At 35.9% G+C, this 26820-nt stretch overlaps 1 protein-coding gene across 2 annotated transcripts in view; it reads right to left on the reverse strand.

Annotated features, from left to right (window-relative positions):
- Positions 1-893: 893 nt before the first annotated feature.
- muskelin (muskelin 1) overlaps positions 894-26820 on the reverse strand; it is a 103967-nt gene continuing 78040 nt past the window's right edge. Inside the window, exons 13-16 of one of the 2 annotated variants that reach the window (XR_014442399.1) lie at positions 26061-26200; positions 7108-7210; positions 3089-4961; positions 894-3055 (exon numbers count right to left, since the gene is read on the reverse strand). Coding sequence is in view for 1 of the 2 variants with exons in the window: in XM_083131287.1 (XP_082987413.1) it covers positions 4788-4961; positions 7108-7210; positions 26061-26200 (417 nt within the window). In the remaining variant the exon portion in view is untranslated. Of the gene's footprint in view, positions 4962-7107; positions 7211-26060; positions 26201-26820 lie in introns of both variants that reach the window. The other variant, XM_083131287.1, reaches the window with a different exon arrangement.

Consider the following 26820-nt stretch of genomic DNA (forward strand, 5'->3'; position numbering starts at 1 on the left):
GAACATTGCTACTAATGCTTAAACACATCCTTTCCTGTCAGTTATGTAACATGTAGTTTGGAAAAAAGAACGGAGATATGAGTATGACTCATGTTATGGAAATGTGTAAATGTCATTTTATTCATGTTTTGGGGAATGAAAGACATGGTAGAAAATTAATGTACTGAAGAGAGTACTCGTATCTGCAAAACCGTTTTTTATGATGCTCTATAATTTTTGATGGCCTACTTCCATCATCCTCTCGCAAACTTAGTGTTCTGTTGCTTAGTGAGCTTCTGTTGTTTTTCGTTTTGCAAATTTCTGCTGTGTCTGTCAGTGGAACAGAGTTAATTTTATATAATTTTGTTCTTATTGAACACAAAATACGAGGTGTGTCAGGATAGTAAAGATACAACAGATATACGTATATCTTAGGCAAATATGTAAGGTATAAGTTGACAACACTGACAGTAACCTTGATCCTTAATCCTTCCAGTAGCCTTCATTCCCAGGCTGTGCCTAGTCTTGTGTGAGTCACACGTGCTGGAAATGGCTGCAGCAATAAAGAATCCCACCAAATGCAAAGTACGGACTGTGATGTGGTTTCTCCAGGCAAAAGGTGAATGTTCGTCCAGCGGACATTCATCGTAAAGTTTATGGCAGTTTATGTGAACATAATGAATCGTCAAAATGTGACAAAGTGGTGTGGTGCCTTCACTGGAGGTAGGACCGATATCCATGAAGAACACAGGAGCAGGAGGCTGTCTATGATCTCTGATGATCTTCTTAAAGAAATTGAAGTCATGATACCACATCATCACAATTTGACAATTTACAGTGTTCCCATAAACTGCCGCAATTGTCATTGAATGTCCGCTGGACATTCACCTTTTGCCTGGAGAAACTGCATCACAGCCTGTACTTTGCATTTGGTGGGATTCTTTATCGTCGCAGCCATTTCTAGCACGTGTGACTCCACAAGTCTCAGTGCAGCACTGAGAATGAACGCTACTGGGAAGAGTAAGGATCAAGGTTACTGTCATTGTTGTCAACTTATGGCTTACATATTTTTCCTAAGATATATTTTCCTGACATGCCTCGTACATATATATCCAGCTTCTTGGCCAAGCATCGCCACTGAAGTTCTGGGTTAGCCTGGGCATGAGTGGTGTTCTGCCAAAAATAGCAATGTAAAATAAAACCTAAAACACATATTTGTAAGAATTATTTTGAAGAAAGAACTGAAATTGATGAACTGTTGTGACAGCACAAAATCCCTCTTCGACTTTCCAAGGAATACTTTGTTGACCTTCTGAGTGATGATTCAAAACTTATTGAAATAAACTTTTTTCTTCAGTTTGAAAATATTTTGTTTCCCCAAGTAGTACAAACAATAGGTTCGATGAAAAAGGGCTCCACCATGTATTAAATGTGCTCCAAAATGCCTACGATTGAGAACAACACTACTTGTTCCCATGAACAACTAGCACAGCCGTTGACAGCAAGGAACAGCAGATGATGCCATGAACAATCAGTTAACAACAGTGCACTTAGCAGTAGTCTTTTCAGTACAGTAAGTCATTTTATTATTATTATTATTATTATCATTTTTAAAAGTTGCATTTTATGAAAAGGAACCCAAAACATGTCAACCATTATGTTTAATTTGCTAATAGCTCAAAAAATTAAGGTAAAGGTAAAGTTCCCGTGCATATAGCACCATGCCATGAAGGCACATTTATAGGAGGTGGTGATCAGCACCACACTCCAGCCACCTTTACACCCAGGGATGCCCCCACGAAATAAAAAAATATTAATGAAAGGCCACTACAGAATACAAGATGAAAACAAAGATCCACTTAAGAAAATAAATAATAACATTTCTTTGTGTGAAGGCAACACTTGCGGGTCATTCCATGGAGAGCAATAGAGAAAATGAGAAGGGGGAAAAAACAACTAAAAGCTGATGATTGATATATGTAAGGACTTTTAAAATTAAAAAGTAGTCATATACTTTTTACATAAAAAAGTCTATGAACACAAATGTAATTATTATGAATTATATAAATACCAAAGAAAAAAACAATGTAATTTAATAATTATCTAATGCAATCGGTGGATTCATAATAAATGAATATAAGTCAACAGGCAAAATGAGAATAATAAAATAATACACCTAAATTAAAGATCTTGTATTACTATATTAAATGTAATGTACATACATGCCTAGCTGGAAAAGAAATATAGTATGATGACTGTATGAGATGCTAGAATCTCTAAATATTTACACAACAACATATGCCATAGTCTTCTGTATACCATTGATTACAATCCAACAAAAATTTTAAAAAAACACACATTTGTCTCAATTTTGATCTCTGAACTTGTGGAAAACAACATTAATCAAACTACTACAAAAGTTTCTAGACATTTGTAACAAATTATATAAGCCACAGGGTACAATAATATACTACATATATTGTTATGAATATCTGATTACTGTAACAGTGTCATATAACTGAGTTGAATAAAGACAAACAAAAAATGATGACAAAAAAAAAATGCATAGCAGAATTTTTTGTGTTGCTACATGAGTACAACAAACTGATTCTATACTTTGTGCATATAAAAAAATATTTAAAAAATGTTGCATTTGTAATTGGTAGTGCCTGCTACAAGTCTCAAGAAAATATACATAGAACAACATGCTAGGGATTTGGAGATGCATGCATCCTAAAAGGGGCAAAAGAAACACTGATGGGCCAAATAATGTATTGATGCACATAAATACAGTAACAACATTTTTGCCTTCTAAAGAAATGAACTAAATAATTTTTTTTATTTTTATTTTAAAGTTAACATGCACTGTCAACCACGGTTGTTAAAAGGTCCAGGAATTTTAAACAAAATTCAATTTTGGTCCAGGAGAAAAAATCAGCAGTATAAATGGGTTCTGGACCATAAAGAATTTTTTAACTGTAAAATATATCAATTCGGTCCAGGACCATTTTTCCAGATCAATTTAAATACGGTCAGGAACACTTTTTCCAGATCAATATAAACACAGTCCAGGAACCTTTTCTCATGAATTTAAGTATGCTCCAGGAACCTTTTTTCCGGATCAATTTAAATACGGTCCTGAAAACTTTTTTTTGGATCAATTTAAATGCAGTCCAGAAACCTTTTTCCTGGGATAAGTTTAAATAGGGTCCACGCTCCATATTGAAATGAAACTGATACACAACTTGGACCGAATTTAAACTGTGCACGAAAGAAGGTTCTGGTCCTGTTGCGGAACCCAATAGAATGTATCGGTTCCTGGATCTTTAAGAATCCCTGGGTTGTTAAAGGTCCAAGAAATGTGAATAAATTCAATTCCCATCCGGGAGAAAATCAGCAAGCGTAAATGGGTACTAGACCGTAAAGACCACTTTTATGTTTAAAGTATTACAATTCAGTCCAGGAATCTTTCTTCCAGATCCATTTAAATACGGTCGAGGAAGGGTGAACCATTCTAATTTGCTGAATGCTGAGGTTAAGTAAAGTATTTCCAATTCTTAGTCAACAGTCAAACACATACACAGACATGCACAAATACTTACATACCTAAGAAAATGATACACAGGTGTTGCTATCAAGATGCACAAACTATAATGGAGCACAGATAAACACTTTACTGCATAGATCCTTCTTAGCACCATTAATGCATGAGCAAAACATTTCTTCCAGAAAACCCTGACGTAAACTAATATATATGTTTTGAATGTCACAGACAAATTTAAGTTAGACGAAATTCACTTAAATTGCACTCATTTTTTAATGTTGCTACTTATTATGCAAGTGAGAGGCAAATAATAAAAAAAATATGTACAATGACAAATGAGAAAAAAAAAATCTTCCTTCCAGAAAACAAACATGAGACTCTAAAATTAAAATTTCTCCAATATTTTCCATCCTGTGCACAAGTAACAATTGAGCATCGTGTTCCTTTATATAAATATACACAAACATTTTATGAGAAAATTATTATCACAAGCATCAAAAACCATACCATCTTTATGACTAGCACTGAATACCAAAATACAAGTTCACCTCTGCTATTACTTCTCACTCCTCTGAATACCATTCTTCGTTTATGAAGGCCAATATGCTGAATTACGTATGATGACTGGAACATGAAACTCACAGCTACAACTAAAATGCCTCCTCATAACAGGCTACAGGTCCCTTCGTTGAAGGTGTCACTTTGTTTTCATGAAATACTTTCAAGTAATCTGACCACAATCTGTGACCATTCGTCTCAAAAGACATGTCAAATTTTTACATATATTTACATATGTGTCCTGAATTTTTCCTTACATATGAAGTTACATTTCTACTTACATTCACACACATTTGTCAATTACTTCATTCACTATCAAGCATTCATTACATTAGGAGTAGTATTCATTAAAAGAGGTACACACTGTTAACATATCTACAAACAAGGGGAAAGAAAGTATCTTGGAGGGACTGACAATATGAATCACTGCATGGAATGGGGGAAAAAACGTCTGTTGCTAATTCAAACTCACCTTCATATCATTAGTAGAACTGAACCAAATCTTTTCAAGATGAAATAGTCTTCTTTCTTCCGCAAATAAGAATCACAGTTGACAAATATAAAATGTATATTCCATACAGCCATATATTTTCCTCTGTATTTTTCATTTTGCGTAGCACATTCAAATGTTTCTTCTTTTTAAAAATACCAAAATAATCCATCCTTTTAAAATATCTTTGAACACATTCATGGACACAACTCTACCTCACAGCTGAACCAAGTCGATTAGGTTTCCCTTTGGCTGCGTCATCGACTCAGGAAAGAAAGTTACAAGCTCATCGAACAGGTGTGACCGCCTGTGATGGCAGTCCACCTCTCCCACCTCTGCCCTCTCCTCCTCGTCCTGGTCTCTGAACAACACAGATGCCATGAGCTGAAACTAAAAGCAACATTTCACATAAGACTTGATTCTTAAGGGAAGGAGTGACAATTTCGCACTGTCAATATCGTCGGAATGGGAACCTGGGTGCGAAATCACTACAGATTGTTGGGGGGAGGAGCAGACAGACAGGTGTATGTATATATACATATGTGTGTGTGTCAATTATTAAATAATTAAATAAAAGGTAAAGAGTTCGCCTGTGCTTAGCACCACGCCATGAAGGAGTATAGGGGGTGTGGAGGTAACACCCCACACTTTCTTGATCCAGTCGTTAGTGGGGGTGATGTGATCAGCACCACACACCTGACTGCCTTTACCCCCCAGGTTTCCCCAGGTACCCATGTTATTCGACGCTGGGGCTGCTTCCAACGTTAGAAAAGTTCCCGGATTTGAACCGGCTGGGGATCGAACCCGGGACCTTTAGCATGCTATGAACAGTGATTTACGTGACTAGGGAGAGTGGCAGAAGTTAAGGGACATTAAGAAGCTAATAGTTTCCCATATAAAACTCACATCTCAATTCTATTACGTGTTTTATTTATATACTTGGTGGTACGTAATGAAAGGCAATGAGAAATGGAGAAGGACTTAATTTCTGTGATCTGAGGATTGCTGGCAGATTCCTTAGAGATTCTTTGTTGTTCGTTCTTTGTGTATGTTTTCGATGTTGTTCCAATAAAGTATGGGGGGGGGGGGATTTTAGGGCAAGATCATTGGTGGGGGATTCCCCCTGTCCCCACCTTTCCAGGGTTTCGCATCCTGATGGGTACTACTACTAAAAAAAACCCTGTGCGAGAGTATGAATTTCTCCCCATGTTGCAAGTGGAAGCATTTTTTAAACTTAATTATTAAGCAAGATACGATGTGTAAAAAATATGATGAATAAATGTTTACAGAATCTCATGTATTCCTTACAGAGAATCAACTTCAACTTCAATTTACGACTAATCAAATGAGTGTTTTGACTTTTTCAACTACAAAACCTTTTTCTATTCATGTACTTTTCTACGCCACTGTTCAAAGGGAACAAATAAAAATAAAGCAGTATAAATACAGTATTTTGTTTAAAAATATTATTTAGCATATAAAAGACCACAATTAATTGAAACATGAAACTGTATGATGTTACAGTACATATTCAACATTTTTCGAGTCCAAATCATTTGGAGAATTAATAAGGAAGTCTCTATATTTTAGCTCAACACTCACATTTAGAATCCCACATTACCCAGCTCTATATATTCACTTCAGATGTACAAGTAATAATGAGAAGGAAAACTGAACAGTAATTGGCTGTTTGGTAAGGGGTGCAAAGTATGTATGTTATCAGGGGAAAGTTTCTACAGGATATTAGCACATACAAACTCTGTTTCATAAGAAATATAGATGTAAACAATGCGAGGGCCAGTCTGAAAGTTTTCAGAACAGACAACAATGAGCCACCGCAACTCACTGCTGCTGCTTCTATATTTAGATTGACATTTCAATAGCAAACTCTGCAATTTTCAACTAGCTGCAACAAGTCAGCATGATTATGCAACAGTAAAACACTGCAGTAGTTGGAGTTTCGTCTTAAGCCGAAAATTTGATAAATTATGGTTTAGGTTTGATAGAGCTACCTTAGATCTGAACTGAATTAGAGAGCTCCAATTATTTACTTTAAATTTTAGAATTAGCATAAAAGTTTGTTTCTGACACAAATAACGAAACACACTGTAATTTATGTCCTAAATACACTGAACCAAATTCATAGCTCATGATTTCCTCTGAAGAATGGTATCTGTTCCATGCTCCCTTAGTTTCAAAACAAGCTCAAGATGAAATTTATGCCATAATTAGAAGTTATGATTTTTTTTTTGTTGACTTGCAAGCATAAATTTGACATTTTTTTTATAAAATTGGCAACCCTGCTGTATGAACACCGTGTGTAACAGGGCTAGAATTTCACACATGTAAGTTACTTCATGTCCTCTACCATCCTACCTTCATGAAAATCTGAGATCGTCGGGTTGAAAACTTCATTTCTTGTGATGACTTGAAACAGATCGCCATGAAAGCTTCAATAATTATTTGTATAATTAAAGTTAACACTTTTGGCTTTTTAAACTTGAATAACAAGGTTTTCCTCTACAATTTTACATACCTCTTTTGTTTGTTTTGAATCATTATGATCAATTATCTCTGAGAGTGAGGTTTGAAGATACTGAAGAGCACTCATCCGGTTCTCAATGGCTAACTCCTGAAACCTGGAAGAGAGAAAGACAAGGTAAGCATAATTCCTTTTGTACTTATGCAAAAACACTATTTTCATTGATAAGATACACTAATGAGGAGTTGAATTAGACACACCTACCTAGTAGCATGTAGAACCCCTTTCGCTCTGATGACGACAGTGATGCGGCATGGGATGGACTCAACAAGGCACCAGAAGCATTCGGAATCCATACTGATCAATGACCACTGTACAGACTTCTATAATGCACGGAGATCGGTTGGAGCAGGGTCCATGGTGGGTACATCCCTTTCGACAGCATCCCAGATGCATTTGATTGGGTTGAGGTTGGGCAACCTCGGCTCGGGGGCCAGACAAGCACCCTCATGTTCGTGGAGTGTCTCTCCAACCACTCGGGTCACAATTCGGGAGGGGTGGGCTGTTGCATTGTCATGCTGTAAGCACAGGTCCCCAGCTGGGTGCTGGAGGCACACAAATGGGTGCACATGATGTGACAGCAGGTTCCTGTATTGTTCGCTGGTCAGGGACGATGGCACATGTACCAGGGGATCCATTTCCTGTGTCCCCCTCCGATTTCCATGAAACTTGGCAGGTGTATAGAGGGACCCAAAGGAAGAAATACGTGTTTGTTTCGGCTAAAAACTGTTTTAGGGGGCAAAATCCGCCTCAAATATATATATATTTATATGTATGTATGTATGTATGTATGTATTATATATATATATTATAGCAGGTAACAATATGTTATAAACACGTTCTTACTTTCCAAAGAAGCGCTCATGTGGGATGGCAAAACGGATCCGGATCCAAAAATTACGGATCTGGATCCGAAAAATTTGGATCCAGAACCAACTGGATCCGGATTCTGGCCATCCCTACTCTTGACACGTTAGTCCGTGCCTTCGTCTGGCCCCAACGATTTGCCCACGATCCAATGCGCTGAGATCTTGTGTCTTCCCCATTCTGTGCTTGACTGTTACTCATACAGTCAGTACAAGGTCTAAAGCCCTCCCATTCACGCATCACATGGCACTGTTCCACTCGCCAGGGCAACCACAGCACCATTTCGCCAACACGGCACGTGTCTCTTAATTCAGTTGCTGATCAGTGTATTTTTACTATACGTGTGTACATTCGGGATGGACAGTTAACAGACATTGAGACTGATTAAGTGTTTTGTATGAAGTGTAGCATTGTATGGTGCAGAATGTGACTGTCTTCTACATTCACAAATAACCAATATTTACTTTATTTCGATTGCGTACAAGTTTATAAAATTAACAGGGAACTATTGAGATTAAAAACGCTGTATCATTGTCGATATTTGTTTTAAGTTGTTGATTCCGATTCGTTTTTGTTATATATGTAAGAAGATTGAATTAAAAATGTCTTGTGTTAAAAATCGAAAAATGAGTTTATATCAAATGTTATAAAGTGAAATAATATTTTGGAAGTTGAGTTGTGTTGCTTAAATCTTGCAATGTAAGTATAATAACATTATGAAACCCAGTTGAGCGCTGAGGACTTGCAATTTAATTCTAAAATTGTGTTAGTCTGCTCATCCTTCGCGTACAATATATATTCAGTGTGAAGTATCGTTGCAAGAAATTGGTGGCCAGTGTGCGGGAATTTGGTTACACTGAAGAATTATAAATTTTAGACTTATTAGTGTCCCTTCCTTTGTGTACTTCATATTTTCGTTCTGTTGTCGTGAATACAAATTAGTGCAATGACAACGAAGAATGTTCCTATCGTGCCATTACCTACGGGTACTTCAGATTTTAATGCTCAATTATTGGTCATGTTTCGGGAATTGAAGGAATCGAATGACAGTGTAAGGCAAAAGTTGTCTGAGCTTGAAAAATCTCAGAAAGAGCAGTTGTCATCTCAGAAAGAGCAGTTGTCAGAGCTTGAGAAATCTCAGAGAGAGCAGTTGTCAGAGCTGGAGAAATCTCAAAGAGAGCAGTTGTCAGAGCTGGAGAAATCTCAGAGAGAGCAATTGTCAGAGCATGAGAAATCTCAGAAAGAGCAGTTTGCAGAACTTGAAGACAGAACGGTGAAGTGTATGGAAAATATGAACAACACTGTTAAGGAGTTGGGCAACTCACTCCGGATGGAGATTGGGCAGGTTGCTGAAGCTTGCCAAACAGCAAATGATCAAATAAAGGGACACGTTAAAGTGTTGGATGAAAATTTCCAACAGTTGAATATATCTGGTGAAGCGAATACCAACAGCATTCGTAAGTTAGAAGATAGTGTTGCTGGATTGGGTTTGCAGGTAAACGAGCAGTGGAATGTTATCAGCCAGATTAGGGAAAATAATAATGAAGGTTTAATTCAACGTGTTGAGATCTGTGAAGCACGATTAAGTGATGTAACAGCTAAACTGCGGATGACTAATACTTCAACAATCCATAAAGCTGCAGGGAACAATGGCAACATTACTGAAATATCACGTAATCCAGAGCATCCTGTATCTTTATCCTTGTCATCTTCCAGTGCTTCAGAAGATGAATCTTTTCCATTGCATATGTCAGGAAAACGCAAATCTACAGGAAATCCTAAATCTAATTTGTCAGCTCCTACTTCACCAGTTAATGTGCGAAATTCTCGATTAAAGAAGCCTCATAAAACTTCACATGTTAGTTATGTTGATCCAGCAAATAATGCTTCACAATCTAGCAATATAGACTCCGATATGTCTGAAGTAAACAAAACTAGATATAATTCGCAAGCAACTTCTGGCAAACGATTTAAACCTAATTATAACACGAAGCACCATAGGCACGCTACTATCATTGATTCTGATACAAATAAACCATCTACTTCTAAGGAACAACCACGAAAGTATCTACGGTTGAATGACTTGAATATGTTGCCTAAATTTTCTGGAAATCCAGAGAAATCTAGCCCAAGGAAGTTTATTAAAACCTTAACTTCACATTTGGATTTGCTTCAGACTCCAAACGTTCAGAGATTGGAATGTATTCGGAATTGTTTTCAAGGGCCAGCCGAGGGATGGTACAATACGCACGTGGATTCCTTTATGACATACAAACATTTTGTACATGAGTTTCTGAACAAGTACACTTCATACTCATTGACGCAGGCTCAGTTGTCCGAATTGAGGAACAGAAAGTATGATCAAAATAGCGGTATAAGCATGGAGGCGTTTGCCACTCGTACTTATTCAACATATTACAATTTGGTAGAGCGTCCTAAAGATGCAGAAGTCATAGACATTTTGATTAATCAGTTTCCATCGATTACGGCACAGACGATATTAGGTGCTGGCCTAACGAAGGTTGACGACGTTATTAATTTATTGAAGAGACTGGATTTGATAAAGACCAGATCTGGTAAGAAGTGTGATTTGCCTAGTGATTTTGAAGCGAGAACATCCAGGTTTACTAAGGATTCAAATGCGTCAGATTTCAGAGATAAGCAAAAGTACAAAGTTCAGACAGTTAACACGCAACCAAGGAACAGCGAGCAAAATCCTAATCAAAGGAATGATGGACAGTTTTCTCACAACAATAGAGATTCTAATTCTGGTTCTACATCCGGTGGTAACTCGTATAATAGAGGGCAAAATGTAAATGACAATTCTGATCGGCGTCAGGACTTTACATTCAGAAGAAGGAATCAAAATAATTATGGCAATCAACAGTTCTTTAGAAGAAATTTAAATGCAAATAACAGAAGTTATAACAATACCCAATTTCGACGAGACAGTGCGAGACCACAGAATGATAGACGTTCTAATACAAGGCAAGGTTATCTACAAACGAGGTCCAATTCAGATCCTAATGTAGCTTGTTTGCCTTATTCCCCGAACAATAGTCAAGGTTTAATCAGTGAAGTAAATTTATGTTGTAATTGTCGTCAACCCTGTGAACAATCATTCGCTTCTCTAAACAGTAATGCTATTTCAGGTAGCCGATTGAATGAAAATGCTGTTTCATTTGATCCCAGGGAAACACAAGTTAAAGAATTAATACAATCAGCGATGGAGTCACAGTCAAACGAACGCCGTGGGTAAATGTAGCCCGATTTACTCGCAGTGATAATACAGAGGGCTGTGTTGCAAGTTTTAACACAGAATATGGTTCACAAAATGTTCAGTCACAAATTACAAATATTTTTCCTGTATATGATAATTTTAAAGACAATGACCAGCTAGCAGTGTTTTTCCAATTGGAATGGTACGAAGAGGAACCCACTTGGACCATGGATGATAGTGGTGTACCATTTCCTATTACTGATCAACCTGTTATTTTTGGGTCTATTTGTAATTTAACAATTCGATGTATTATTGACAGTGGAAGTCAATGTAATCTAATGAGTTACGAATTATGGTGCAGTATAAAGTCCATTGTACAAAGTGCGAGATTGGAATCGATAGATCAGGTAAAATTATTACCATTTGCTGGACAGCAAAAATTTCGAGTTGTTGGTAGGAAAATCCTTCACCTTTCAATACAGTCGGAGATTTTTCCTTTGGAAATGTTTGTGTTAAAACAATTACATGCAGATATAATTTTAGGTATACCATTCCTTAGGCAATATAAAGCTATACTGAATTTTAGAAAGGAAGAAGTTACGTTGGTATCTCCTGCAAAACAAGAGGTGACACAGTCTTTGTATCGACTGAAGTCTAACGATCAGCATGTTGATAAAAGGGTTCAGTGCATTACGGCAGAAAATTTGCTGATGAACACAAATTCCAAAGAAATCTACATAGTAACTGAAGAGAAAATTGTATCAACAGTACAAAATTGTAGTAAACTCTCCTCACGTCAGCAAGCGCTCTTACGTGAGTTGCTATTAAAATATAGAACACAGTTTTCGAATAAGCCTAGACCCGCTAATGTTGAACCATACAAGATAATGTTGGATACTGATTTACCAATTCGTGCTCCAATTTATCAGATTCCTTTTGCTAAAAGAACAGCTTTGGAGAGTGAATTGAATAAGTGGAAGAACTGGGGCATTATAAAGGAAATGTCGTCCCCTTACCTCAATCCATTGCACATAGTTCCAAAGGCAAACGAAGAATGGCGTGCAGTGGTAGACTTTCGTCGTTTGAATCAGCATGTGATTTCCCCTCTCACTCAAGTCGAACCCATAACTGAACTTCTGCAACACTTTCATGGTGCTACATTCTTTAGTTCTATTGATTTATCATGTGGATATTTCCAGATACCGCTAACTCCAGACTCCTATCCATATACGGCTTTTTCATACAGAGGGCGCCAGCACGTGTTCTGTTATTTACCTTTTGGTATTAAATCAGCGGTGTCTGTGTTTATGGATCGCATGAACAACCTTTTTGGACCGGAAACCAGTTCTTTTGTGTTGGTATATATTGACGATATTCTTATTTTTAGTTCGACTGCTAGTGAACATTTCAAACATTTGGAGTATACATTGCAGGTTCTTCGAAAGGCAAATTATGAATCTTTCCAGTTAAGTGTTAAGAAAATTTTGCCTTTGTACACAATAGGTGATACATTAGAGAATGTCTAAAGTTTGAAATATTTTAACTGTTATGAGGGAAAGAAATGACAGTTATTGACATCGTTTGAAATATAATTAATTGAAGTTAATAATGTTATTGTAGAAATGAAAGGTGAATTAATTTCACTGTGATCTGTAGAATGATGTGTGAAGTCAGTCATGATAGTTATGAAATGTGTTACTTTCAGGAGTAATAGTATTTATTAGTAAGCTTGTCGTATGTATATCTAAATGTTATGCAGAGATCAGCTTTGTTCAGGTAAATAATATTAATGAAGTTATATATAGGGATCAAATAATGATAGTTTGAGGCAAGTTGTTTACTGAATGTGTAATAATTCAATAATGAATGTACTGATGAGTCGTGTTATGACTGTACATATTGTATTTTATTTATATTAAGTAGTTTAGCCAACAAGGAGATTGGGTTCCGCAAGGCTACTACTAAGTATTGTTTCACGTATGTGTGAATTATATATGCCTCATAATTTGACCCATAATTTTTATGTCTTGAGAAAACTCCTTGTGATCTGCACATTTTAGATAACATACAGGGTGATCATAAAATGTTTGATCCCTCGAGTAGTTTTCTATACAGAGTGGGGGGACTATGTGACTGTCTTCTACATTCACAAATAACCAATATTTACTTTATTTCGATTGCGTACAAGTTTATAAAATTAACAGGGAACTATTGAGATTAAGAACGCTGTATCATTGTCGATATTTGTTTTAAGTTGTTGATTCCGATTCGTTTTTGTTATATATGTAAGAAGATTGAATTAAAAATGTCTTGTGTTAAAAATCGAAAAATGAGTTTATATCAAATGTTATAAAGTGAAATAATATTTTGGAAGTTGAGTTGTGTTGCTTAAATCTTGCAATGTAAGTATAATAACATTATGAAACCCAGTTGAGCGCTGAGGACTTGCAATTTAATTCTAAAATTGTGTTAGTCTGCTCATCCTTCGCGTACAATATATATTCAGTGTGAAGTATCGTTGCAAGAAGTAATTTATTTAGAAATGACGGTTATTCACTGTACACAGTAAAACCTTGATTTAACATTTTCAGTCCTTTCATAATTTCACAACTCTCTGAGGAATTTCCTCAAATTTCCAGGACACAATCGACGATAAATTTCAGCTGCATTGACTCCCTCTACTTGAAGGAATTGGGTCACACCATGCACCTCACAACTGGTGGGAGCAGTAATACGAGTGTCCATGTTCGTCATTTCCTACTCACACACTGTTGAAGCAAATGGACTGCGGTTGTGTGTGGAGTGCAATTACACATTACTGCTGGCTACTGCACATGCCTTATGTCGCTTCGATTATGTATTCGCCTTTTTTACGAGCCAATCGGAAGTTGAATTCTGAATAGCCCTCATGTTTATAATTGTATTAGACCAATCAGGCAAGTCTTTTTAGAATGAAATTGATACTTTATAGAAACAGAAAATTGCATATGTATTTGTTGCTTCATTTAGATCTGAGATATTGAAGGTTGTATGTCTAGGGTTGAGCTGATGATGATATATGAGTATTGGCAGATACAAGTGATATCGGTATTGGAAACTATTATTTCTCTTGTAGTCTACGGTTATTACAAGCATAAAAACACAGTTTTTCGTTGTGACGTTTCAGAAGAACACACGCTCACAATGAAAAACTGTGTTTTATGCTTGTAATAACCGTAGACTATAAGAGAAATAATTCTAGAATGCAAGCATACAAGAAAAACTATTGTTTGGATTTCATGTACTGATAAAAATAAATAATCTGTGGTACAACAGCCTGTCAGGGCCAGGGTATACCTACCGACTGTCCACCTCACTTAAGCTTCGGCAAGTGGGAGATCATCCAATCAGTTACAGGGTGATGTGTGATCATGACGAACTCCCAGTCGGTGTTGTAGGTTTCCATGAACAAGTTACACTACTCATTCATAGTTCGTCAATTTACTCATGATGGTGGGTGGCCACTGGTTCCATGCACAGGTTGAAATCTCAGGAGAAAAGTTGTTATGGTTCTTTCAGGAGACTCGAACCTGTGTGTATCACGTAACAGGAACCCAAAGCTTATATCGCGTGGCCATGGTGTGTGTGACTGACCCAAAGATGTTCATTTATTTCATTTATTATTTATTGTTTAATTTTGTGTTTAACATGCATTATGATATTTAGGTTGTTATCAATTACTATTTTGTTATGTTCCAAAACGTTGTTGAATTAATAAGATGTATAATTAATTATTGATAATGTGAAATTGCGATGTATAAATTTCTATACTTATTTTGAGCATAGCAATGAAAAACAAAAGACAGTAGATCAATAAGTGATAAAATATATAGAAATGTTAAATAATGACGTCCGAGTTTCATTGAAGTTAGCAAAATCCTAATTTCTATTTCGTACATGAATACTAAGATGCTTCATTGAAGTTCAAGTAAAAGGTTTGCTTCAATAATTTGGCACCTACAGCCAGGATTCAAGAAGAAAAGGACAATCTTCTGATGCGTGGTTTGAGGTTTGCGCAATGGTTGTTACAGACTTTTAAAATTTTATTTTGTCTTCGAGTTGCAATTTGTTGAACATGTTGCGAAGGCAAAATTGGTGACCCTAAATATTTTTTTTATGTTTATTATTATTCTGTGCAGTCATGGCAGATAAAACTAAAGAAACTAAGTCTAGACATTCACGTAGTTTGAACAGTCTAACCAAGAACTTAAGCAGTCTAATCAAGAACTTAGGACTCAGTTTGAACAGTCTAACCAAGAACTTAGATCAGAATTAAATCTGTCTAATGAAAATATTCAGGTTAAACTCGACGTTATATCCTTAAAACAAGCTGAATTATCTAGTACACATACACAGTTATCTTCACAGCTTGATGTTAAATTTGAAGCTGTTAATCATGATATTAGTCACGTTAACAATCGGCTCAATATTTTAATGTCTGAATTTAAGGACAAAATAGATGCGGTTACTATGGCATGTTTACAATCAACTACAAGTCTTGAATCTGTGTTTGATAATAAATGTCGTAATGTTGATGTCAAACTATCTGAATTTGAAAATGTGCAATTATCATTGAAAGAACACGTTCTTGATTATGATCAACGTTTAGATAATCTCAATTCAAATTGTAATGACTGCTCTGCTAATATAGTTGATCTTATATCTAGAGTCACTATTTTAGAAAGTAAAAGCGATGTTAATGCTGATGTACATAAGCATATTTCTGATTGTACAGAAAAGTTCCAACAGTTTAATTCCCGAATTGAAGGTATGGAACAAGGTAACAAAAACCTTCAATCTGATGGCAAATATTTAAGGCGAGGAGGGACAATTTCCCCTTGGTCTTTCTCGCTGGGGCAGCTGCTGATCACTGTTGCCAACTTCGCTCTCTTGGAGCAAAATCTGGCTCTTTCGTGCACTCGTTTGACTGTGAACCGTGGCACCCGCCCTCTGTCCCACCATGATGCCACCACTGACTCCGGCCCAAAAATACCAACTTTTGCCATGAGTGTACATTTTGCACGTGACGTGATATTCGTATAGCTATAGGCTGCGTCACCCACCTTTTGTTTCCTCCCCATGTATTTTTATATATAGCGCTGTGGCTAAGATGAAGATGACAATTTTGTTATCCGGGAACCCTTTATTTTCGATTTTATATTAACATCATTGGATTATTGAGATGGGTGATGCCGCCAAATCTAGGCGGTGAAAACTAAGAAAGAATAAATTGCCATCACTTTAAAGCTAACGGTAATAGCAGCACCCTTACCCCTCTGACAACTAAAATTACCCTAGTAGGCACTTTATGCAGCCTTTGTTAATCTAGCTCCTTGAAAGTCCTCTTTAGCTATATTAATGGTGAAATTTAGCTCTATTATGCACATCAGGTTTGGCAACACTGCCAGGATGGCCGTAGGAGGCAAGGAGAAATGCACTAGGCTTATGGGACCATTATTTTATTCGTTCTCTCGGGAATATCAAACATCCGATGACGTAGAAAAGTACATGGACGGAAAAAGGACACGTAGAACTATGTCATAGCAGTAGGAAAAGTCGAAACTCCCATTTGATGAGCCGTAACTTGAAGTTGAAGTTGATGTCCCATAAGGAATACATGGGATTAGGTAAATAATAATTCATCATATTTTTCAAAAATAGTATAAGGCTTAATAATCAATTTAGGAAACCGCTTCCACTTGCCACATGGGGAGAAATTCATACTCTTCATTTCTGCCGGAGATCTTTTTAGTAGCATTGCTCATTCCGACGATATTGGAAAAAATGCATGCCTGGTGCGTAATTGTCCCTCTTCGCCTTAACAGCCAAAGTTAATTCTAATGCTCGTAATTCTGTTGTTACAAATAGTAAAAGTAGAACAAAATCAATTGTTCTGGATAATACAGAATCTAATACATGTCACAATGGAAGATCCAAGCATGATGTTGGACTCAGTACTTCGTCTGGTGACATATCAGATGATTCTTCTAGGATAGTTTCTGGTAAGAAGAATATTATAAACAGTAGTGCACGTAAACATGTCCGTTGGAAGCACAAGTATAATAAATCTGTAAGACCTACCTCTGAAGAAACTTCCGTAAAGAAATTTCGATGTGACGACACAGAAGGTTTATTCCAAAAACGAGAGTTAAATGCTGAGAAATATAACTACACTGATGCTTGCTATCAACTGTTTGGTACAAATGCACATCCTACTTCTAGTTCTGTGTTTACATCTAATAATGACAATGTTAGTAATGTACATAATAATCCACATTGTCATCTGGATCAAAGCGTTAATTCTCCTTGTATGTGGTGTGACTTTAACCCACAAATATCAGAACCTAACCCACAAAATGATTGTGTTAGTAATATCTATCGTGATGCAAGTGTACCATGTTCAGTTTCGAACAATCACGATGATCCTCATTCTTCTGTAAATGGTTCGAGATTGCATAACTGTAGTAACACAGGGATAAACGGAGCAACTCATATTTGCTATAATCGACCATATAGTTCGAGAGGAAGAAGTGATCATCCTATAACTAGAAATACATGCAATGGAGAAGGAAATGCAAGATGTGGACGTTTAAAATTAAGTGAATTATCTCAATTGCCTAAGTTCTCGGGAAAGATAGAGCAACAATCAGCGAGAGAATATATTGAACAGCTGGATAACATATTAAATGTTGTAGGAGTGCCAACAGAAATGAAACTGCAAAGTATTCAACAATGCTTCATTGGAAGAGCTGGTTATTGGTTTCGGACTCATAAATATTATTTTAATTCTTATGATCAGTTTGTACAAGAATTCATTAATCAGTTTGCTTTTTCGGAAGTTATCCAATCACAACTTTCTGTATTGAGGAATCGCAAATACGATCCCAGTGTACATGGCAGTTTAGAGACTTTTGCTTTAAAAACTCACTCCAGTTATTGTAATTTGGTTGAAAATCCTCAAGATATAGATGTTACGCAGTTAATACTTAGCCAATTACCTGATAATATTGCCAATCACATTACTTGTCACGAAATTCGTTCAGTAGATCAACTAACTAGCATGTTAAGAAGAATAGATGTAATAAAATTTAGTAGAAAGGGGCTTGTTGTTCTTCCTAATGAAGACCACGAATGTGAAAATATTCCAAAGATTTTTAAGAACTCTGAACAAAATAGAGGCAAGTTAAATGTGTGGCAAGTTAATGTTCGACGTTCGAAGACCACTAGTGTTTGTACTCAGACTCCAACTAGTAGTGAGTTAGAAGCCAATGCTGTTATCAATCAAGGTTACGAAAATCGGCAGGAAAACAATCTTCGAGGTCGATATTTCAACAATTTTAGGCGAACCTCTAATAATTATGGACATCATGGAAATTTTACTGCACGAAACAATTATAATGGCTTGAGATCTAGAAACGGAGGACAATTCCGAAATAATTACAGGCAAGATAATTATCGTTCAGCTACAGGACAATTTAATGATGAAAATTTGCTAAATCAATCGCGATTCTATTACAGGAATGCAAATCGCAGTGCTAATAATAATAATAATGCCATATCAGAGTTTTCCTGCAAATTCAAATTCATTAAATTCTCAACCTGAAGCTGCAGGTTTGGTATCACAAATTAATTCTGATTCTACAAGAATGGCACGTGAACAAAATACTTCGCGAATAGATCAAGTACAAGGATCGATACAGCAACAAATTCCTAACTCAGCATCTTTAAATTAGTTGCGCAGAAGGAAGTGCCTCAGTCCCTCTGCTGTCCTGTTAAGAGGCAACGTTCGAATGATGATAGTGTTAGTGAAGAAGGTCATAATAATGTAAATAATGCGAGTTCATCTTTCAAAACGTTTGAAATAAACTTTCTGTTAGAATGGTTCGACGATGAACCCGACTGGACTTTTAATGAGGATGGTGTTCCTATTCCTGTGACGGAAGTTCCAATCATACATGGACTCATATGTAAATTACCTATTACTTGTATAATAGACTCTAGAAGTCAAGCAAATGTTTTAAATTACGAAGTTTGGTGCAAAATAACATCATTGATTGGTAATCTTAGATTAGACAAGGTTGAAGATATTAGATTGTCTTGATTTGTTGGAAGTAAAAGGTGCAAGATTGCTGGTTGCAAAACGATAAGCCTTCAAATTGATGATGAATATTTTCCTATGGAATTCTTTATTCTAAAGGAACTTAACGCTGATGTTATTTTGGGAGTTCCATTTTTACGAAAGTATAAGGCTATAGTAGATCTCAGAACACAGCACATAAGTTTAGTAAGCTCTTCAGGTAAGTAAATTTGTGCGACATTAAACAATGAATATTCTAATTTGTTACACTCTAAATGTGACGAACAATGTACCTCTATGATTAAGAATGAACCTCAATCCAAAGAAAATAAATTGAAATCTTGTGGATTGTTAAATTATGTGCCTGTATTAGATATCGAATCTAAATACATGCCTTCTAAGAGTGATATTCACAAGAAAGTTTTTGAAATAAATGACATAATTGAAGTTCAAAAAGAAGATTTACTTTCACTTTTATGGGATGTACCATAACCAATTTTCCGGTAGACCAAGACATGCAAATGTAGAGGCATATAAAATACAATTGGATACTGAAATTCCTGTATCTACTGCACCATATCCCATACCGATTGCTAGAAGAAAACCTTTGGAAGAAGAACTCGCCAAATGGGAAAGTTGGGACATAATTTACCAGGAATCTTCGCCATATTTAAATCCTTTGCACATAGTCCCGAAACAAGGGGGTCTGTGGAGGCCAGTTGTGGATTTTAGGAATTTAAATAAGCATGTTATTAGTCTGCAAGTTAGAGTGGAACCAATCAATGAAATGTTGCAACACTTTTTAGGAGCGCAGTATTTTTCTTTTATTGACTTATCTTGTGGATATTTTCAGATCCCGTTAAGTCCGGATTCATATATTTATACTGCTTTCTCATATCGTGGAAGACAGTATCTTTTTCGATATCTTCCTTTTGGTATAAAGTCTGCAGTTTCTGTTTTCCAAGACAGAATGAATAAGATATTCACAAGGGAATTTGATGATTATGTTGTTTGCTACTTGGATGACCTCTTGATCTTCAGTAAAACTTGGCAGGAACATTTACGGCATATAGAAGCTGTTATTCAGAAACTCAAGGAGGCTAATATGTCAATTAAGTTTTCGAAGTGTAAATTTTCATGTAAGGAAATTTCTTTTCTTGGCCATATAGTTTCTGGAAGCCAAATTAAAGTTGATCCAAGCAAGAATTCTGCAATAATAAATTTTCCGACACCTAATAACAAAAGAGCTCTTCGTAAATTCCTTGACTTGGTCAACTGGAGACGAAAATTTATAAATAAATTTGTAGAAACTGCTCAGCCACTTTATGAACTTCTGAAATCTGATGTTCCTTGGATGTGGAAGGAATTGCATTCACAGGCATTTGAGAAGTTACGTGAGTTAGTTATATCTCCTGAGGGTTTAACACAACCTGATTTTTCAAAACCTTTCAACATAAATGTAGATGGCTCGAAGAAGGGGATCGGTGCGGTTTTATGGCAAAATGGCGACACTTCAGGAGAGGATCTCAAGATTATACAATATGCAAGCAGAGTTCTTCGCGGTAATGAGGTGACTTACAGTACGCACGAGATCGAATGTTTGGCAATTCTTTTTGCTTTTGAAAAATTTTATATATATGTTGCTGGAACCAAAGTTCATTTGTATACTGATCACAAATCATTATCATGGCTGGAGTCTGCGAAGTCATTAAATCAGAGACTAAACAGATGGTCCTTAAAACTACAAGGATTTGATTATTCTGTGCATCATATACCTGGAACTTGTAACCAAGCTGCCGATACTCTTAGTAGGTACCCTGATTTATCTACAGGCGTTCCTCTTATCAATGAATTATACATTAATTATTTGAATCTAGATATTGTTGATGAGGACACAGTTGACTTTTGGAAGGAGAGTCAAAGACTGGATCTATACTGTTCTGAAATTATACGGCATTTAAAGGAAGGCAATACTCCGAAAGGATCCAAAGAGATTTACACATTCCATGACGGTCTTCTATTTCTGAAGCACTTTCCAGACGATAAGTGGAAACTCGTAGTTCCAAGGGAGTTGGTACCTAAAATTCTACATCGGCTTCACGATAAGCAAGGACATTTTGGATATTTTAAGGTTCATAATAAATGCAAAGATAATTTTTATTGGCCAAAAATGAAAGATACTATTAAGGAATATCTCAGAAACTGCTTAACATGTGCAAAGACTAAGCAGGCAGTCTTAAAAATTGATAAAGAACTTTCGCATGTACATACTACAACCCCTCACAGTATGCTTTCTATAGACCTTATTGGACCTTTACCGAAGTCACAAGGACACAGCTTTATTTTAACAATTGTGGACGTTATGTTGAAATTTATAATGGCTTACCCTTTGAGAAAAGCTACAACCAAGGAAATTATAAATACGTTCCAACTGCAATATTTCTATCACTATCCACTTTCTAAAGTAATTTTGTCTGACAATGGATCTCAATTTCGATCAGTTGAATGGAAGAGTTTTGTAGAATCGAATGAAATAAAACATGTTACAACATCAATGTATTCACCTTTCGCCAACCCAATTGAGCGATACAATAAGGAAATAATCAGGCTACTAAGACTATACACAAAGGATAATCATCAGCAGTGGTTTAAACACTTAAGTGTAATCATTGGACTTTTAAACAGTTCGGTATCTGAGGTTACAGAATTTACGCCGAATGAATTGTTTCTTCATGATAATGTCAAGAATACAGTATTTCATCAAATTAATTGGCCATCTGAACTGGAGAAGGTGACATGGCAGAATAAATGTCTAATGGCAAAAACAAGAATGAAGAAAAGGGCTATAACCAAAACGAAGAAAGAGGATGGAAGGAGTATCACAATCGCAGTCAACAATATTGTTCTTGTTAAAAACCACGAGAAGAGCAGCTTTCTTAATAAGAAAATTCACAAATTTCTGGATTTATGGTTGGGTCCTTACTTAGTTAAAAATGTTAAGAACAATTATGTGGAACTTATGTCTCTAGATGGAAAAAAATCTGTAAATAAGCAAAATTTGTCTAATGTAAAGAAGTTTAATTGTTCAGCCGACAGGAAAACAGAGTTGCTTAAATTTGCCTAAATAATTCTTGAATGTAGTTAGGTTAAGGTAACTATGGACACTTCTACAATGAAAAATGTTGGATATTTGCATAGTCAATAATATTGTTTATTCATTTAATATACTGAATACATGCAACTAAAACAAAATGAAGAATATGTCAGTCAAGTTTGATTCACGGAGATCATAGTGAACTGAATTAATATTGTTTGAAAAAAAATATAATTTATGTTGTAATTTAAAAATGCAGTGTTCACAAGTTTGTAACTAAATGTAAAATTTTCGATATTTACAGAACTTAAATAAGTCGAAAATTTTCACCCGGAAGGGGTGCATATTGTGACTGACCCAAAGATGTTCATTTATTTCATTTATTATTTATTGTTTACTTTTGTGTTTAACATGCATTATGATATTTAGGTTGTTATCAATTACTATTTTGTTATGTTCCAAAACGTTGTTGAATTAATAAGATGTATAATTAATTATCGATAATGTGAAATTGCGATGTATAAATTTCTATACTTATTTTGAGCATAGCAACGAAAAACAAAAGGCAGTACATCAATAAGTGATAAAATATATAGAAATGTTAAATAATGACGTCCGAGTTTCATTGAAGTTAGCAAAATCCTAATTTCTATTTCGTACATGAATACTAAGATGCTTCGTCGAAGTTCAAGTAAAAGATTTGCTTCATGTGGGACCTTTCTTTACCGAAACTAGCTGATACAGTGAAACCTCGTTAATCCGGACCCCGATAAGCTGGACTTCGCTTAATCTGGACAGGCAGAAAAAAAAAAGCAGAATGCAAAGTTTTAAATGTGGCTAGAAGTCAACAAGAGAACTTCCCAAAGAAAAGGATGTCAACCACTGATAAAAATTCTGTTTCCTGCAGACTTTGTACTGTACTGTATAGTGTATTTAGGCCTATGCCCTTTAAATACGCCATAATAAATGTGTTTTGTTGCTATAAATGGAGTTTTAATGCACTTTCTACTGTCCTTTTAGGTTATTTCAGTTAATCCGGACTTTCGTTAAACAGGTCAACTTATTCCCCCCTTTAGTCCAGATTAACGAGGTTTTACTGCACTTTTCTGGCATTTCGGTATTTCACGGGATTGGCAGACTGTAATTATCATGGAAACTATGAAAAATTCAAAATTTTGATTGTGCAAAAACTGTATTTTGTGATTTGCTGCAGTTATTTTACTATTCTGATGTAATTCTTGAATATTTTAAGCAAAATTCTGGTAAATTGATGGATATATACTGATTATAACTGGAGCGGAATACTCACTCACTATTATTAATAAATATTTTGAGCAACTTTTAACTGTTACAAGCATCAGAATGTGTATCAGTTTAAAGTGGTATCAGCTCAGTCCTACATATATCAATTGCCCCACATCACCCTGCCAATCACAATTTTCGACGAACCTGGTGACAGAACAGTGTCTTTTTCATACTTTACATATTCGATTCAGTCCTGAAAACTCTGCAGGTCTCTGACTTCCATTTCCACCTTTTCTTCTGCCACGAATATTTGAGTCTTTCTACTGTCTGGTGAGTGTTTCCTTTTTCCCTTTTATTTAGCCCTTGTGGCCCCCTGTCACGGTTGACCTCTCATTTTCTGCTTAGTCATTCACAAATTCTGGTCCCATACTTTTACCGTGAACACGTTATAGCTGCTGAAAGTGTGGCATATTTTCTTCCCCTCTGCTGTCACATTTGTTCCAAGTTCAGACTTACAGCATAAATACCCCCCCCCCCCTTTCCCATTCACCTGTCCTCACTGACATTCACGTTGAACTGCACCGAACATAAGCCTGCTTGAATGTGTAACCTTGCACATGAATGTGCACATAAAATTTAAGTCACCATGTCACCAATAGGGCCATGCCGATACCGATACCAGTGGTATCGGTACTGGAAACTATAAGTTCGAATTTATTTACCAATACTGACAGATACTTTTCTGGGATTTTGATCTTTCACTGACTCCGCAAAAATTTATTTTTACTTTGCACCAGTTTTGTGTGAAAAATGATTTTTGTTTATAACATAACATGCAGTTTAATATTCTGATGTAATTCTTGAATATTTTCAAGCAAATCTCTTGGTAAATAGTTCATATAATTCGAGTGGAATACTTACACACGCGCTAATTAATATTTTGAACAACTTTTAATTATTCCAACTTTCAAGTATAGGTATCAGTATCGGTGGGAATCAGTGAGAGCATCGGCGTTGGTATCGATTCAAAGTGGTATCGACTCAGTCCTAGCCGTCATTGTTATCATTTTGACAATTACATTGAAACACATTTTATTCAAACTCATACACATGGCTTCATATAAACAAAAAAAAATGTTTAAATATTAAACATACTTCAGACATCAACAATCCTATATATAAGTGAAATTAATATAAATAAGGAAAATGTTTGGACTGAAAGGGATATGCGTACCAACAACTGACCACCATCTTATCTGTTTAACGTTGGCATAAAGTTTGTCACTATCAGAAACCGACAGAACTTCCTTGGTTGCCTTATCAAGTTAAGCTTCAGTTGAATGCATTTTTAGACATGGAATGTTTCACAATGAAGTGATGCCTTCACACAATTTTGATTTCATATTCATTTCTATGACTTTGATAAGAATGAACAAAAAAAACTTCAATTGCTCCTAGTAAATATTTTTGAAGACATGGAGTAAAATTATGAAATGTTAAATGCAACTTGTAAGAGCAAAAGAAACAGATAACATAACTTACAGCCATTCATATCTAACTTCTTCATAACAGCTCCTATTCTACTGTTGGATTAAACATTATAGCACCTTGAGTTTATACTCCAATTAAAAATTAACCAGTACACCTATATAAATATGAGTTATGTCAAAATTTAGCTTATTCAATTCTGCATTAATCTTTGCTAACCAAATTCTTTTCCAGTACGACTTCTATTTTCCATCGTCCTGAGATAAAAAAAAGTGCCATCTTCTTTAGTTTTGCAAATGATCACTCTCTTTGAAATTCCATAAATAAAAGCGCTGTCCATTGAACCATGGAAACTGCGGGCTATCGTGCAGTATCGCCACGTTCCATGTACATCTTTACTCCGTTGAGTATAAAATTGGTTTTGCAATATGAATTTACAATGATAATGGATTTTTAAAACTGATGCAAAGATCTTCAAAACAAGACAAATATTGCATTTGTAGCACTATACAATACCAAAAAAAAGTTGTTTCAAAATTGATAAGAACCTTTCTTTTGACAAATTACAAAAAAATTTAAAATTAAGAATTGTGTTTAAAATCATTCTGTCTGCACGGCACTAAAACGTCTTCATGATCGGACAACCTATCTTTTATTTATAGAATTTCAAAGAGAGCAATCATTTGGAAAACTGAAAAAAAAACTGCACTTTTATTGATCACACGACGATAAAAAATTGAAGGCATACTCGAAAAGATTTGGTTAGCATAGATTAACGCAGAATTGAAGAAGCTAAATTTTGATGTAACTCGTATTTACGTACATCTACTTGTTAATTTTTAATTGGAGTCCAAGCTTGAGTATCTATAATTTTTAATCCAGCAGTAATGTCTATTTGAGTTAAGAAGCTTACATACCTGTGTTTTCGAATCATAAGTTTGCATCTTTGCAGCAACTGTGCACGGGTTGGGCGACACAACTGGAGTTGCCAGAAGTCATCTAGGCGAAGTTTAGGCAAACTTGCTTTACCTGGATTTCCACCGAACAAGTAATGTGTCTGAAATACAACACCATCATAAGAATGGCATCTACTGAGTGTGTACTAAGGTACATTTTTGTCTACTTTGTCCCTATGTGGACAAATCAGTGTATTGCTGACAGATAATTTTACTAATCTGACATTTCTACAAAACTCTCTGTAATATACAACCTTTGTCAGAAAAGTTCCAGGACTGAGCTCGTAAACAATAATTTATTCAACTTACGAACTAATGGTACTAGGTCTTGGATTGCTGCAACGTCTTCATGACACTTCCCTTTCAGCTGTTTTCACACGGGGAAACAACAAATTAAAAATAAAAAAAAATAACCACACAGTGACAGTTCAAGTGAATATGGGGGATGTGATAGAGCAGGGATACATACGCTGCTTGGTCAGATATTCTTGACTGATAAAGCAGCATGGGGCCTTGCATTGTCCTGCAATAAGAACCACTGCTCAGGTGACCACAAATCAGGACAGCGCCGCCAAATTGCTTCACGCAAACCTTTCAGAACGTCAATATAAACGTTTTGGTTTATTGTTTGTCCTTCAGGCATATATTCATGGTGCACCAAACCTTTAGTCAAGGGGTCCTAGGTTTGATTCCCAGTGGAGGCACATAGTGGTTCGAATCC

This window comes from Lepisma saccharinum, chromosome 1, assembly GCF_977018435.1.
Source record: "Lepisma saccharinum chromosome 1, izLepSacc3.1, whole genome shotgun sequence".
Classification (NCBI taxonomy): domain Eukaryota; kingdom Metazoa; phylum Arthropoda; class Insecta; order Zygentoma; family Lepismatidae; genus Lepisma; species Lepisma saccharinum.